The sequence below is a fragment of the Zophobas morio genome, unplaced genomic scaffold, assembly GCF_036711695.1.
Source record: "Zophobas morio isolate AGI-343-1 ecotype UQ-CSIRO unplaced genomic scaffold, CSIRO_AGI_Zmor_V1 ptg000014l, whole genome shotgun sequence".
Taxonomy (NCBI): domain Eukaryota; kingdom Metazoa; phylum Arthropoda; class Insecta; order Coleoptera; family Tenebrionidae; genus Zophobas; species Zophobas morio.
Window position 1 is genome coordinate 12,974,364 of NW_026972119.1, and position 11,769 is coordinate 12,986,132.

The 11,769-nt window shown below is 35.4% G+C and overlaps 1 protein-coding gene across 1 annotated transcript in view; it reads left to right on the forward strand.

Moving 5' to 3' along the window:
• LOC135129308 (uncharacterized) overlaps nt 1–5,678 on the forward strand; it is a 68,711-nt gene extending 63,033 nt beyond the window's left edge. The window contains exon 2 of the mRNA XM_064056481.1: nt 2,342–5,678. Coding sequence (XP_063912551.1) covers nt 2,358–3,722 — 1,365 coding nt within the window. The 5' untranslated portion in view covers nt 2,342–2,357 and the 3' untranslated portion in view covers nt 3,723–5,678. The remainder of the gene's footprint in view (nt 1–2,341) is intronic.
• Nucleotides 5,679–11,769: the final 6,091 nt, after the last annotated feature.

Consider the following 11,769-nt stretch of genomic DNA (forward strand, 5'->3'; position numbering starts at 1 on the left):
TATCCTTTCCGTTTTGGTTACTCGTTTTACTTATCTCTTTGTACCCCTGTTATAATTCCTCCTTTTTTCCTTCCTTCCTTCTTCTCTTTTTCTGTCCCCAAATATTCCCATGCAAGTTCTTTTGGGAGTTGTTTCTTTATTTTCTTCCACTTCTGCTGTGTCACCCATGTTTCTATCAATGCCAATACTTGAATTCTCGTATCTATTCCCACAAGATTTTATTTTTCTCTTAATTCCCGGTGTACTCCAAAAAAGAATTTTATACATTCCTTCCCAGATTTATTGCCATGTTCTTTTCTTTTTCTTTCATTTAGTGAAAAACCTTTAATAGCCCCTCCAGTTCATTCCATTTAAATACTTTCTTATCCACTATCACAGATTTTAACTTGTTTCCCCTCACTTTTGTTTTCCTTTCATAATTTTTTCCGTTTCTTCTCTAGTAAAACTACATATTTGTTGTCCTACCACAAAGCTGTTCCTAATCTTCTTCTTTATCTTTTTGTGTTTTTTCTTAGAAAGAATCAAATACCTGATGTGCTCTTGCTTTTTTCCTTCCGTTTTCTAGTCTTTATAATTACATTTTTATATTTCTTCTTCTTCTCCTTCTTTCTTCCTTATCGTCTTATCTATTTGCCATTTTCTGTCCTTTTCTTTCATCTCTTTTTTCAGATTTTCCACTTCACCCGTAAATAATCTTTATTATAACAAACATTTTTTGTGTCTAAAATTTATATAAACTTGATTTTAGACCTAAAGATCAAATTGCTTTGAACATATACATCGGTATAGTAACAAATACAAGGAAAAGCCCTTAAAATTTTCATTTCACCTTAAAGATCCGGTCAAAATTCTTGAAATTTCAATAGCTAGAATTCAAAAATCAATTATTTATGAGTAGTTATTATAAAATGTATTAGTTTTAGACCCAAAGATCTTTTAATTATGACTCATTTTACCAATTCTTAAACTTAAACATCAAATTGTCCCGACCAGACCCGTACAGCAATCAATTTAAAAACAATTGAAAAATATAAATATAACTCCTATCAACTCTGTAATCTGTCTCTTCCGATCACCTGTCGAAGTGTCCGTTTTCAGCGTTTTTCGTAAATGAATTCACACAATTTAATTTTTCTCCGTTAGAAACACGGTGAATAAATAATTTGATTTAATGGCATATTTATTGCTAAAATTGATGCCCCCGTTCAAGATGAAATTGTATTTAAATTGTATTGATTTTGTCGGGGCTGAACAATTCGAATCCACTTAAATAACTATGGCTATATCTGTCGATTTTAATTTTGTTTGACTCGAATGTAAAATTTAAAATGACTTCAAATTTTGTTACTAGAGTTATTGATTGGTGTGCCGTACATCTGCGTTCGGTCGGTTTAAAATGCCATTGGTCTGTAAAACCCGCCGCTGTAACCGACAGCTGCAAGGTCGAAACAAGTGTAGTGTAGAAGTATAACGAGATTTTGCTAACTAAATGTAACTGTCGTACATGATAGTACGTACAAGTTTCGGATGAGATAAGTGGAGTTAAATAGATTGACTAAGTTATGGTTACACGAAGATTGAGTTAGTAGGCTATATTTAATACTCTACTACGTTTTACAGTAGAGGAGTTTACTCACATATAGAGTATGTCCGTAAAATCTGGAACAGACAATCTTAAAAATTTAAATTTGATTTATTACCATTCCGTTAATTATAAATTTCTTTATAGAAAGTATACTGCGGAATTGTACTTACACATTTATTATAATACGTTGGATGCAAAACAGTGGCTATAAATTTTCCCAAAGGGAGAATCCAAGCTTTACGAATATATCGCAGCTTCATTCAGGATACTTAAATAAAATGATCTCAGCTTAATCGTAGACGATAAATTTTGCTTAAAGTACGAACTTCGAAGGCTTACTGGCTCACAAGAGAACAATTCAACACAAAAAATAGCATTCTCAAGTTGGAGAAATTTACTTTGTAATAGAAGCTTGCTTTACCTTCTTGTATAACAAGCGTTATGCGCATTTAGTAACAGAACGGATCTTTTTAGACGGTGAATGACAGTTATGGGAAGTATTGGAGTGGAATAATTTGTGAATTAATTAACCTAACATTCGGTTTTTACTAGATACCACGTTGATCATTGCAATACGTACTCGCAGTTGTATGTGCTTATTCCAATGCCACAGTTTCCCGTGCTAAGTTTAGAGCTAATCAATAACCACTTCTCTCTGTGTACATATTTGAATAACTCACAAAGGCATTTTAGTGTTGAGAACATAGTCTTGGTTAATTACCAGTAAAAGTTTCGTAAACTCCCCCTTTGTTCCAGATTTGTCTACAATACCATGAGGAGATCATCGAACGCAGTCCTCCAGTCCCAGACCTCCGAACCCTTGATCGTCGTGGACGATTTGAACGCCGAAGATGACGAAGAAAAAAAAGCGTACGATTCGGACTCGCACCACAGCTCCGAAGACGAATCCCCAACAATGAATCCGTATCTTCTGTCGCCGTACTCCCGCGACATCCGCAAACACTCTCTGCCGACCCCTCAGTGCAGCGGCATAACCGCAAGCCAAGTTCGCCGCCTCTCCGAAAGAGGCGAAACCGTCGGACCGGGACCTCGCCAGGCCGAATTCCTCGCCACCCTCTCGACCGCCCCCGCTCCCTCCCCCGGCGGGCGCCGGCACTCCGTGGTGACCATCTCCAAGGTTCCTCCATGCTTCTTCGGAAGAAACAGACGCGAATCCGTGGCGGCTTTCCCCTCCGGGGGCGGCTTCCCGGTGAGGATCCTCCCGAACAGGAGGGAGTCCATCGCTTGTCCCCCGTCGACGGAGCCCCGCGGCAGCGTGCACAACCTCCAGCTGGACATAATGGACGACATCGTGCAAGCGCGCAAAGTCAGGATGAAGCTGTGGAACACCAGTAACGAACGCGTCTGTGAAGTGGAACCCCTAGACGATTCTAACTCCGGTAACGTGCAGAGATACACGAATTCCTCCAACCGGCGGTACTCCGACTTCGTGGGCACGACCTTAGCTCCTATTCCGAGCTCTAGCAAGAGGCGCGCTTCCGAACTGCCGCCCCCCAACACCTGCACCACAACTAGCGCAAGTAAGCACCCAACAACAGGAATAGTTTGCTCTAATACTGATCTTATCTCTATTTTGTCCTCTCTTTCCACCTCGGCCACGGAAATCAATCAGTGTGAGACAGCACAAGCGTCGAAAAGTGAATCCGCCAAAGCCGCTGAACAGAGACGAAGTCGATTGAAGAGCAACAGGTCGAACAGTTTTGATATTTCTATTCTCCACAGCGCCGAAGAACCAAAGCAGGCCGACTCCGCCGGCGCACCCTCGAACTGGTTTACCAAACGTCACCAACCGACGGCAAAGCCCGAGCAGGAGAAAAACAAAAATGTCGTTGAGACGGAACCCGGGAAGGTGGTCTGGGACGAGCGGAGCGGGTCTTTGGTCGATGCACATGCTCTAGGTAGTGCTATCGAGGTCTTTCTCAGACAGACCACCCCAGATTCGACGAGCGCCCAGACCTCACCGCACACCTCACCCAACAAATGCAAGACGCCAACCAGTAAAAGCGCCGCTGGTCGGTCTAAAACTAGTTGGTTTTCGAACAAGGGAGACAGTGATTCCACAGAAACCTGCGACTCTTCACTCTGCTCAACTTTGAAAGACTTGTTTGTAAAATAGTCCTCTAGAAGGAGATGGTCTTTAAAAGTGCTGCCATTGCGCACGGCAATATATTTAGATGAATTTATCTAATCGGTGTTACAATATAAATGTGTCTTAATAATCACTTTGATGGAGTACAATCAAACTCAATAATCCCGAATCATTCAGATGTAGTCACATAGCTCTGAATCTCTCTGTTCTAGTTGTTTAGTAAAGTGACCTTGGATGAAGACAAGTTTAATAATGCAAGACCAATTACGAAATAGTTCATATCCACTCCTATGCACATACACAACAATTAGGTTATTGTTTTGTAAAAACACTACTCTAGAACCTACCTTTAGAATCCCATTTATATTTTAAACACACTCAAGGATTACTATACCGAAAGATGTTCTGAAAAAACGATTGTCATGTGTTGAACGTAACATCTCTTCCAAACAAATAACGTCACTCTATAATCACAATCTAGAGCAACACGACAACGCAATATCATTTCTCTGCCGCCACAGTAACCTCCTCACAAAAGAAAAAATAACATAAAAACAACTTAGTTACTTCTTCCAATGGGGTAAATTAATTCTTTTACACACAGCTACAAGTATTTTTTTAACAACGCGATGATAAGGTCATAATGATGATGTAGACACTTACAAATTCAAATAACACTTAAATAAAACCAAAAACACAAAAACGTGGTGCTCATAAAATTCTAGGAGACTTTATGTGAAGAGGAAGAAGGAAAAATACAAGATAAATCCAGTGTTGACAAAGAATTAGTAAGAAGTGAAAAGAATTTTATGCACAAATGTCAATTCAATATAAGTTATTTTTTCACTTTTTTGTCAAAGAAAAAGGTTTTAGGTTATCTAAAATGGTTAATATTTTTACAGTATGTCTATCCTTGAACCGTTCACCACGTCACAAAGGATCGTTATGTGATTTAATGGCAAAGATTTGATCATAAACAAGTCTTGTCACGTAGGGGAAGTTTAACTCAGTTAAACTTGTCTGGAAACCTCTACGGATTATTATTCCCGAGAATATTTTTTCTCAGACAAGTAATTGGTTATACGTTACTGGTTATTTTAAGAAGCTGCCCTTGGACTAGTTGTTGAACACTGGTAAAAGTAAATTTTGCTAAATAAGAAACTCTTTTGGGATGTTTTTCGCATGCAGTTCTCATTCGATAAAAATCTGATCAAGTACATGACAATCTGTTTTTTTGTAAGTTCAAGTTATTTATTGCCGTTTCCTTAAGAATTAAAACTGCCCTGAATGTTACAAACACTGTTATATGATTTTCAATATATCCGCTTTTTGCAACAAAATGTTAATGCACAGCGAAGGTTTCGTTTGATGGCGAAATTGGTACTAAAGTAGTCTGAGAATTAAGCATATCCGTGACCTGTTTTGTACACAAGAATGGACACAACCGAGCTGTGTGTTAATAAAACTTATAGAATCTCCTTAATCACTGTTCCGTTTATGTTGTTATTCTCACACTTCCGATTAGTAGAAATTTAGCTTTGCATATGTTCATGACTTGTGCATGAGTTAGGAACTGACACTTCTGAGATGTCTCCTCTCGAAAACTGGAGTAGGAACTACAATTTTTCGTTTTGCACAAATTAAATTAGTGTGTTATGTTGATGTGCCTTTGAAACAGTCCAATCCTGGTTTATGGATACTTGATGCATGCATGGTTTGTTTCGAGAGGAATTGGTAATCGACTTAGGTGTTATCTCTTTTTATGAGCACTTTGCGGGCCAAAGTGTCACTTAGTAGAGATTGTACATAGATCTTAATGATATTTTGGACCATATTAATGTTGTGTATAGACAATCCTAATAAGTTCTAGTATGTACCACAGGTTTCAAATAAATTTTGAAGCAACATTCTAAAAATTGTAAGTATATTTTCAATACTCAATTTAATGTTATACTGAACTTAAATATTTAAAGCATAATGTTGTTCGATGTTTTTAATCGTTGTTGTATATAGTTTGATGTACAGATTGTTGTTATCAATGTTAAAAATAAAAATATGTTTCTCTAATTACTTCAATTAACCCTTTAACGCATCTTTTAGAGATTCGTCACGCAGCGAATTTTTCTACAATATGTAGTAAATGTTTACTTAATTGTACAACAGTGAGTGTTACTAAGCGCTCGTTGGAGATATTCAACAAGTACTTACATTTTATCAAATAAATGAGATCTGTTATTATTTATTCTTCATCTGTGTGTTGCTGGTTACTACTATTGCAACTAATAAATTAATGAGATATGATAGGTAAGTGTACTTATTTAACCAGAGTAATAAATTTGAAAATATATGTATGTACTGTTGTAGTCAACGATTTTCTCTCCTCTGTGTTACTGTAAACCCTAAACCTTAAGACATTTTCAGCTGTTAAATTACAGTCCCCAAAAAGTTTGTTTCACACATCCAGTGTAGGCAATTCTAAAAAATAATAGACTTATAGAAATACAAACACTAAACACTATAGCATCTCAAGGCACATTTTTTAATAAATATTTATCGACGATTTTATAAAATGACGTCATCAGCTTATTCGTGGGGGTAATAAATTTTATTAGCCCTCTATAACATCTATGTAACGTTAGTACTTACGTCAAATATGCCAGTTACGTAGTTTCTGTAATACAAATATAAACACCACACGCAAATAAAAGAGTAAGAGTTAAATAACGTGATCTATTACTAAGAGAAGAATGTCAAATTCTGGTAAGCAATTTTCTAGAGTAGTTTCGAAAATCATCTGTTTCTAAAGTTCAACCGACAGACAAACGCTAATAAGAGTACTGTTTTTTTATATTACAAGACATTAAATAAATCTCCAGAAAATATAGAATTAGATATGTGAAAAGTCCCTACAGTGTGAGAACTTTACATTTTTATTTATTAATTAGCGGTAAAATTCAAAGCTTTTTGACCAAAGAACAATATTCAATGATTTACTGTCCAATACAGCTGGAAAAATTTTTGCTTAATATTCTTTAATAAATGATTGAGATAACGTCATCAACTTTCTAGAGGGAGTGAACAAATAAAATTTAGTATTGTTATTATTATTGCGTAATGTGATCGAGGGGAGGAGCATTGCCTGTTATCCTGTTATGCATGTGCTCTATCTTTTCAATCAAGAATCTGCAATCTGCTATGTGCTTGCCTTGAATACAAATCTATCAGAATTACTTTTAACAAACATTGTACTAGAACTAACTACTACGTGGGTTGGCAGGGAGTTCCAAATTAAAAAAAAAACCTTTTAGTGATAAAGAATTGGAATACAAATTGTCTAAGATTGCCTTCGGGTTTGAGTGCCCGTATTAAGAAGAAATAAATGTTTTATTGGAAAATTACAGTCAATAAGAACATTAAATACTGTTATAACGAAATTTTTTGCGAAAACTGAGCATTTTATTAGTTCTTTTAATAACCCAATTAATACGTACAGACCATGTCAATGTATAAGTTATTGTTTCATCTAAATCTAGACATTCCAACTTAACAAGTTCAATACATGGGATTGTTATTTTCGAGACATAATACACTGTATTGAGGTGTAACAACCAGTCGTTCGACCATTTATAAACTATGCTAATATCATTAGATAAAGTTCTATGCTGACCAATTATATTATCGCAAAAGGAGACTTTAGTCATGTCATGTAAGCAATCAACAAAAGCAGGTCAAGTACTGATCCCTGAGGAACACCACTTAGAGCACTAATAACTAAACTATCACCTCAAAAATACATTAAAATTACGGGCTGTAAGGAAAGCATCAATCCACAACAAAAGTTTTCCCAGATGTTGTAATTTAAATAAAAACCATCTTTTAGGCACACGATCATAAGGCTTTGAGTAGTCCATCTATACCACGTTAGCCTGCATCGAGTTTTCTCAACTAATCAGTTAAACAACAAAGTAAGTTGAAAGTAACCGATTTTTCTGGTATAAACCTGTGTTCTTCAAAATGTATTACAATGATTTTCCGTAAAAATGTTAATGATATGATCGTATCTTATTGACGCTATAATACAATTTAATAATCACAGATGATGTTAAACCTACAGATCCATAATTTTCGTTTTTCATGAAAATGGGTTTGATAATATCATCAATAATAATAATATTTATTTTCTATAGGTGTTACCCAATTACAGAAAATAACTTGATATTAATTTCCATATTAAAACCTACCTTTACACAAATAAAGTAAAATAATTAAATTCCATAAACCCCAAAAACTTTTTGTTTCATAACATTAACGTTATCAAAAATTAATATCACAGAAATGAGATATACCATGTGATAACCCAAACTTCCCGCCTTTAAACTGACCTTGAAATAGTTTGAAAGGCCCGCGAAAAATTCAAAAATTCAAAGTTTGGCCTTGGCTGTGATCGTCTAACAAAATAGGAAACCTACGTTGTGTTTTTCTTTTTTGAAAAGTGGCGGGAAGACGTTCTTTCATACAAGTGAGCATATACTGCATGTGAGTCGAGAGCGCAAGAAATAATAGACAAAATTTTTTTGGAGAGGCTAAGATTGCACCCCTTTCAGGAGGAAAGAAGCTGCGAAGATTCACTCCTCAGCCCCAAAAACCCCCTATTGTATATTCACGGACATATTACATTTCAAATGAAACACCTTAAAAATATGAAAGAAAAGACACTCGCGAATTGACAAACATACACATATGAAAAACGAACAAACACAAAATCCTATACATCTGTTTGGAATCAATGCAAATATTTGAATATCACAAATTTAATAAAAACAAAGCCAAATCTGAATTAAAGCAACTGGATGCAAATACACAAGTCATCACGGGCGTGTGGCGTCAAATTTGAAAGTTACGGCAGTTAACAGGAGCACAACAAAAGTACCCCTGGGGCGTTCTAGCACAAGCGGAGTTTGGGGCTACCGGTCGGGGCTGTTCTCCCTTCACGACTATTGGGCCAAGTCGAGAGCACTACAACATCGCAACCGCCCCTGAATCTATCCAAACCTATACCCTTTGCGCAGGCGACGCGATAAAGTCGCGCCATCTCGACTAAGAACCACACTTAGCTTCGGCCACGTTTTCTGTGTAATTTAACATCAGTTCCATTTTAAATGTGCAATTCTTTATAACTCTGATATTAACAACAACGGAACAAGTGTTAAAGTTTCAAAGAGCAATAAACAACATTTAAATTCGCCATACAATCTTGTGAAATTTTAAACAACAAATAATTTATACGGTGGAAACAATCATCAACAAAATATTTACAAAATAAAACTAGTAAAGATTTATGAAAAAGAAAAGATCTGGGGTGAAATAGACTTGTCCAAATAAAAACATTATGTAAGGTTAAAACTGTAGAGCATGAAATTTACGTTCAATCAAAATTATACAACAAAGAAAATTACTGAAGTTAAAATTGTGAAATAGAGAAATATTGTATGAGGTGAAAATTTGCAAAGTTAACAAAATTTACATGAGATTAATATTTGCCACATTTTATCAACGATTCAAACAAAGAGTTTACATTATGCCAAATTATATCATGATCTAAGTGATTTACATTGAGAGTTTAAGATACTGCGAACTGGTTACCCCAACAAAACTCATAATAAACAGACACAAAAATATCCAATCATTGCGAGGAAAAAACGTCTCCGTGATGTAATTTTATTGTTGCGAGGGATAAGCCTCGTTGAAGTAATCAATCTGTAGCATTGTGAGGACATGCCTCGATGAAGTAATCCATCTTTAGCTTTGCGAGGACTTGCCTCGATGAAGTAATCAATCTTTAGCGTTGCCCTGGAGATGTAATCATGATAACGACGATAATAACGATGATAACCGCCTAAGGGAAGAAATTATTTTAACCCCCCGCCACTTCGCAGTATAATGAATTTTGTTTAACTGCCGTAAATGAACTATTAGCAATCTTGTGTGAATAATTAAGAAGTGTTATAATGTAACACTTACGTATATGCATCCAGAAACCTATTCGTAATTAAACAACAAAGGTGTTTTCCTGACTAAGTAAATTTCATAAACTCTTCTAGCAAGTGGTTTATTTAAATAATCCTGATTCTTAAATTGTATTAGCACTAGCTGACGATTAAGAAAAACTAACTTGATTGGTGAATTTACAAACAATAAATCATATTTACAGCACGTGTTCCACGTTGAAAAATCACATGTTTTTTTGATTAAAAGCTGCAAGAATTAGCTGCGAGGTTTGGGGAAAACTGTGGCGTCCTAGAAATTACGATTGATTGTCTAAACTAACCCCTAAGCGCTACGTGCATATTTAGTTGCCTATGTTTAACGATTTCTTTTTTTGTGATTGAATTTTTTTCCTATTTCAAATTCAAATTATTCAAGCGTGATTTCGCGCCGCTGTTAATTAATTTCAGCGCGAAAATTTTGATTTAAATTCGGTCAAACAGGCGATCTAGCTAGTGCATTAGTTCTACAAGTATCCACATGGAAACAGGTTTTATATCGCGCATTAATCTTTGGAATAGAGTAGCAAATTTTGGTAGTTATATGAATACAGTCGATTTTGTTATGTAGGAGCTTAAATAAATAAAAAAGTAATACTCTGCGTTAACCTGCGTGCTCGTAGCGAATTAAGAAGGAATCTAGTTAACAAATTAATTTCACTAATGCCTCTTTCAGGATAGACTCCATCTAATTTATAACAAATAAATTTTATAGAAAGCGTCTTTGCACTGATTCCAAGTGATCGATGTGAACGTTACATAAAGGTGACCATATTAAACCGCCATATTCTAATTTAGAGCGCACAAGAGCCACAAATAATATTATTAATGGTTGAATCTTGGTGAAATCTTTGCAGGAACAATGAATAAATCCTAAAGTCTTCAGTCTTTCAACTACATCATTCACGTGTGGTATAAATGTAAGTTGGTTATCAATGTTACACCTAAATCCTTAAAGGAATCCGTTCTGCTTAGTATATGACATAACGTGACACTTGAGTTCGTTTAATTGTAGTAGATTTGTCCGACTCCAAAAAGAAAGAACATTTGCATTATGTTGTAGAGCTAGGCAATCATTAACAGAGTAAAGTCTATGATACAACTTTAAGTCATCAGCAAACACTAGTTTGTTACATGAAATATTTGCCGGCAGATCATTGATAATTATTAGAAACAACAAAGAGCCAAGATTCGAACCCTGCGGCACTCCGGACGTTGGGACGATGGCAATTGTTCACTACTAACAACAAGATTAAACAGATATCTTAAGGGTTCAGTCAGTACAGTAGCGCACTCTCTTAAATGAAAACTTGGAAGTCCATCTGCTCCAGATGTAAAACTGTTCTTGGATCGTTTAAGTGCTTGATAAACTTCACCACTAGTGATATTTGATATAACCACAGTAATATCATGGTCAATATGTGTTGTAATATAGAGGTATAGTATTAGGAGACATATAGACTGATTTAAAGAAGTGACTAAATCCATTAACAATATCAGCTGGTGTTTGTAGCATGGTATTCTTGTAGTGTATAATTCCAGGAATTCGGCTGCGACCCTTCTTTTGTTGAACGAATTATAAGATAAGAACGTTTATTTTTACTGCACCTGTATCAACATTGTGAAGGTCATACAAATGATCTCATTTTGTAGATAGAATGAGTTTATAAAGAAGTACAAAATTAACTTTACTAAAGTTAAAATTTTGTATGCTGCTACAAAATTCAAGAAAGAAAAGAAAAAAAAAGAAATCAGTATGTTTAGACTTTTTATTCTCCGCTATAGATCTAGTTTTTCTGGCTTTTTTAATCATTACAGAAATCTTATTTGAAGAAGGCATATGTGCCTAATAACCAAACTATTAATACGTTTAAACGCTATCAAGATCTTTTTTTCCTGATTAACCTTAACAGATTAGGTCCTATCCTTGGCTTAACAGCCGACTTTTTCGATCTGATTTTTTGAAAAAATTCATTCTACTCTTCGAAGTTCCTATAATGTAGTAATTCCGAGTTTTGTCTCCTCACGAA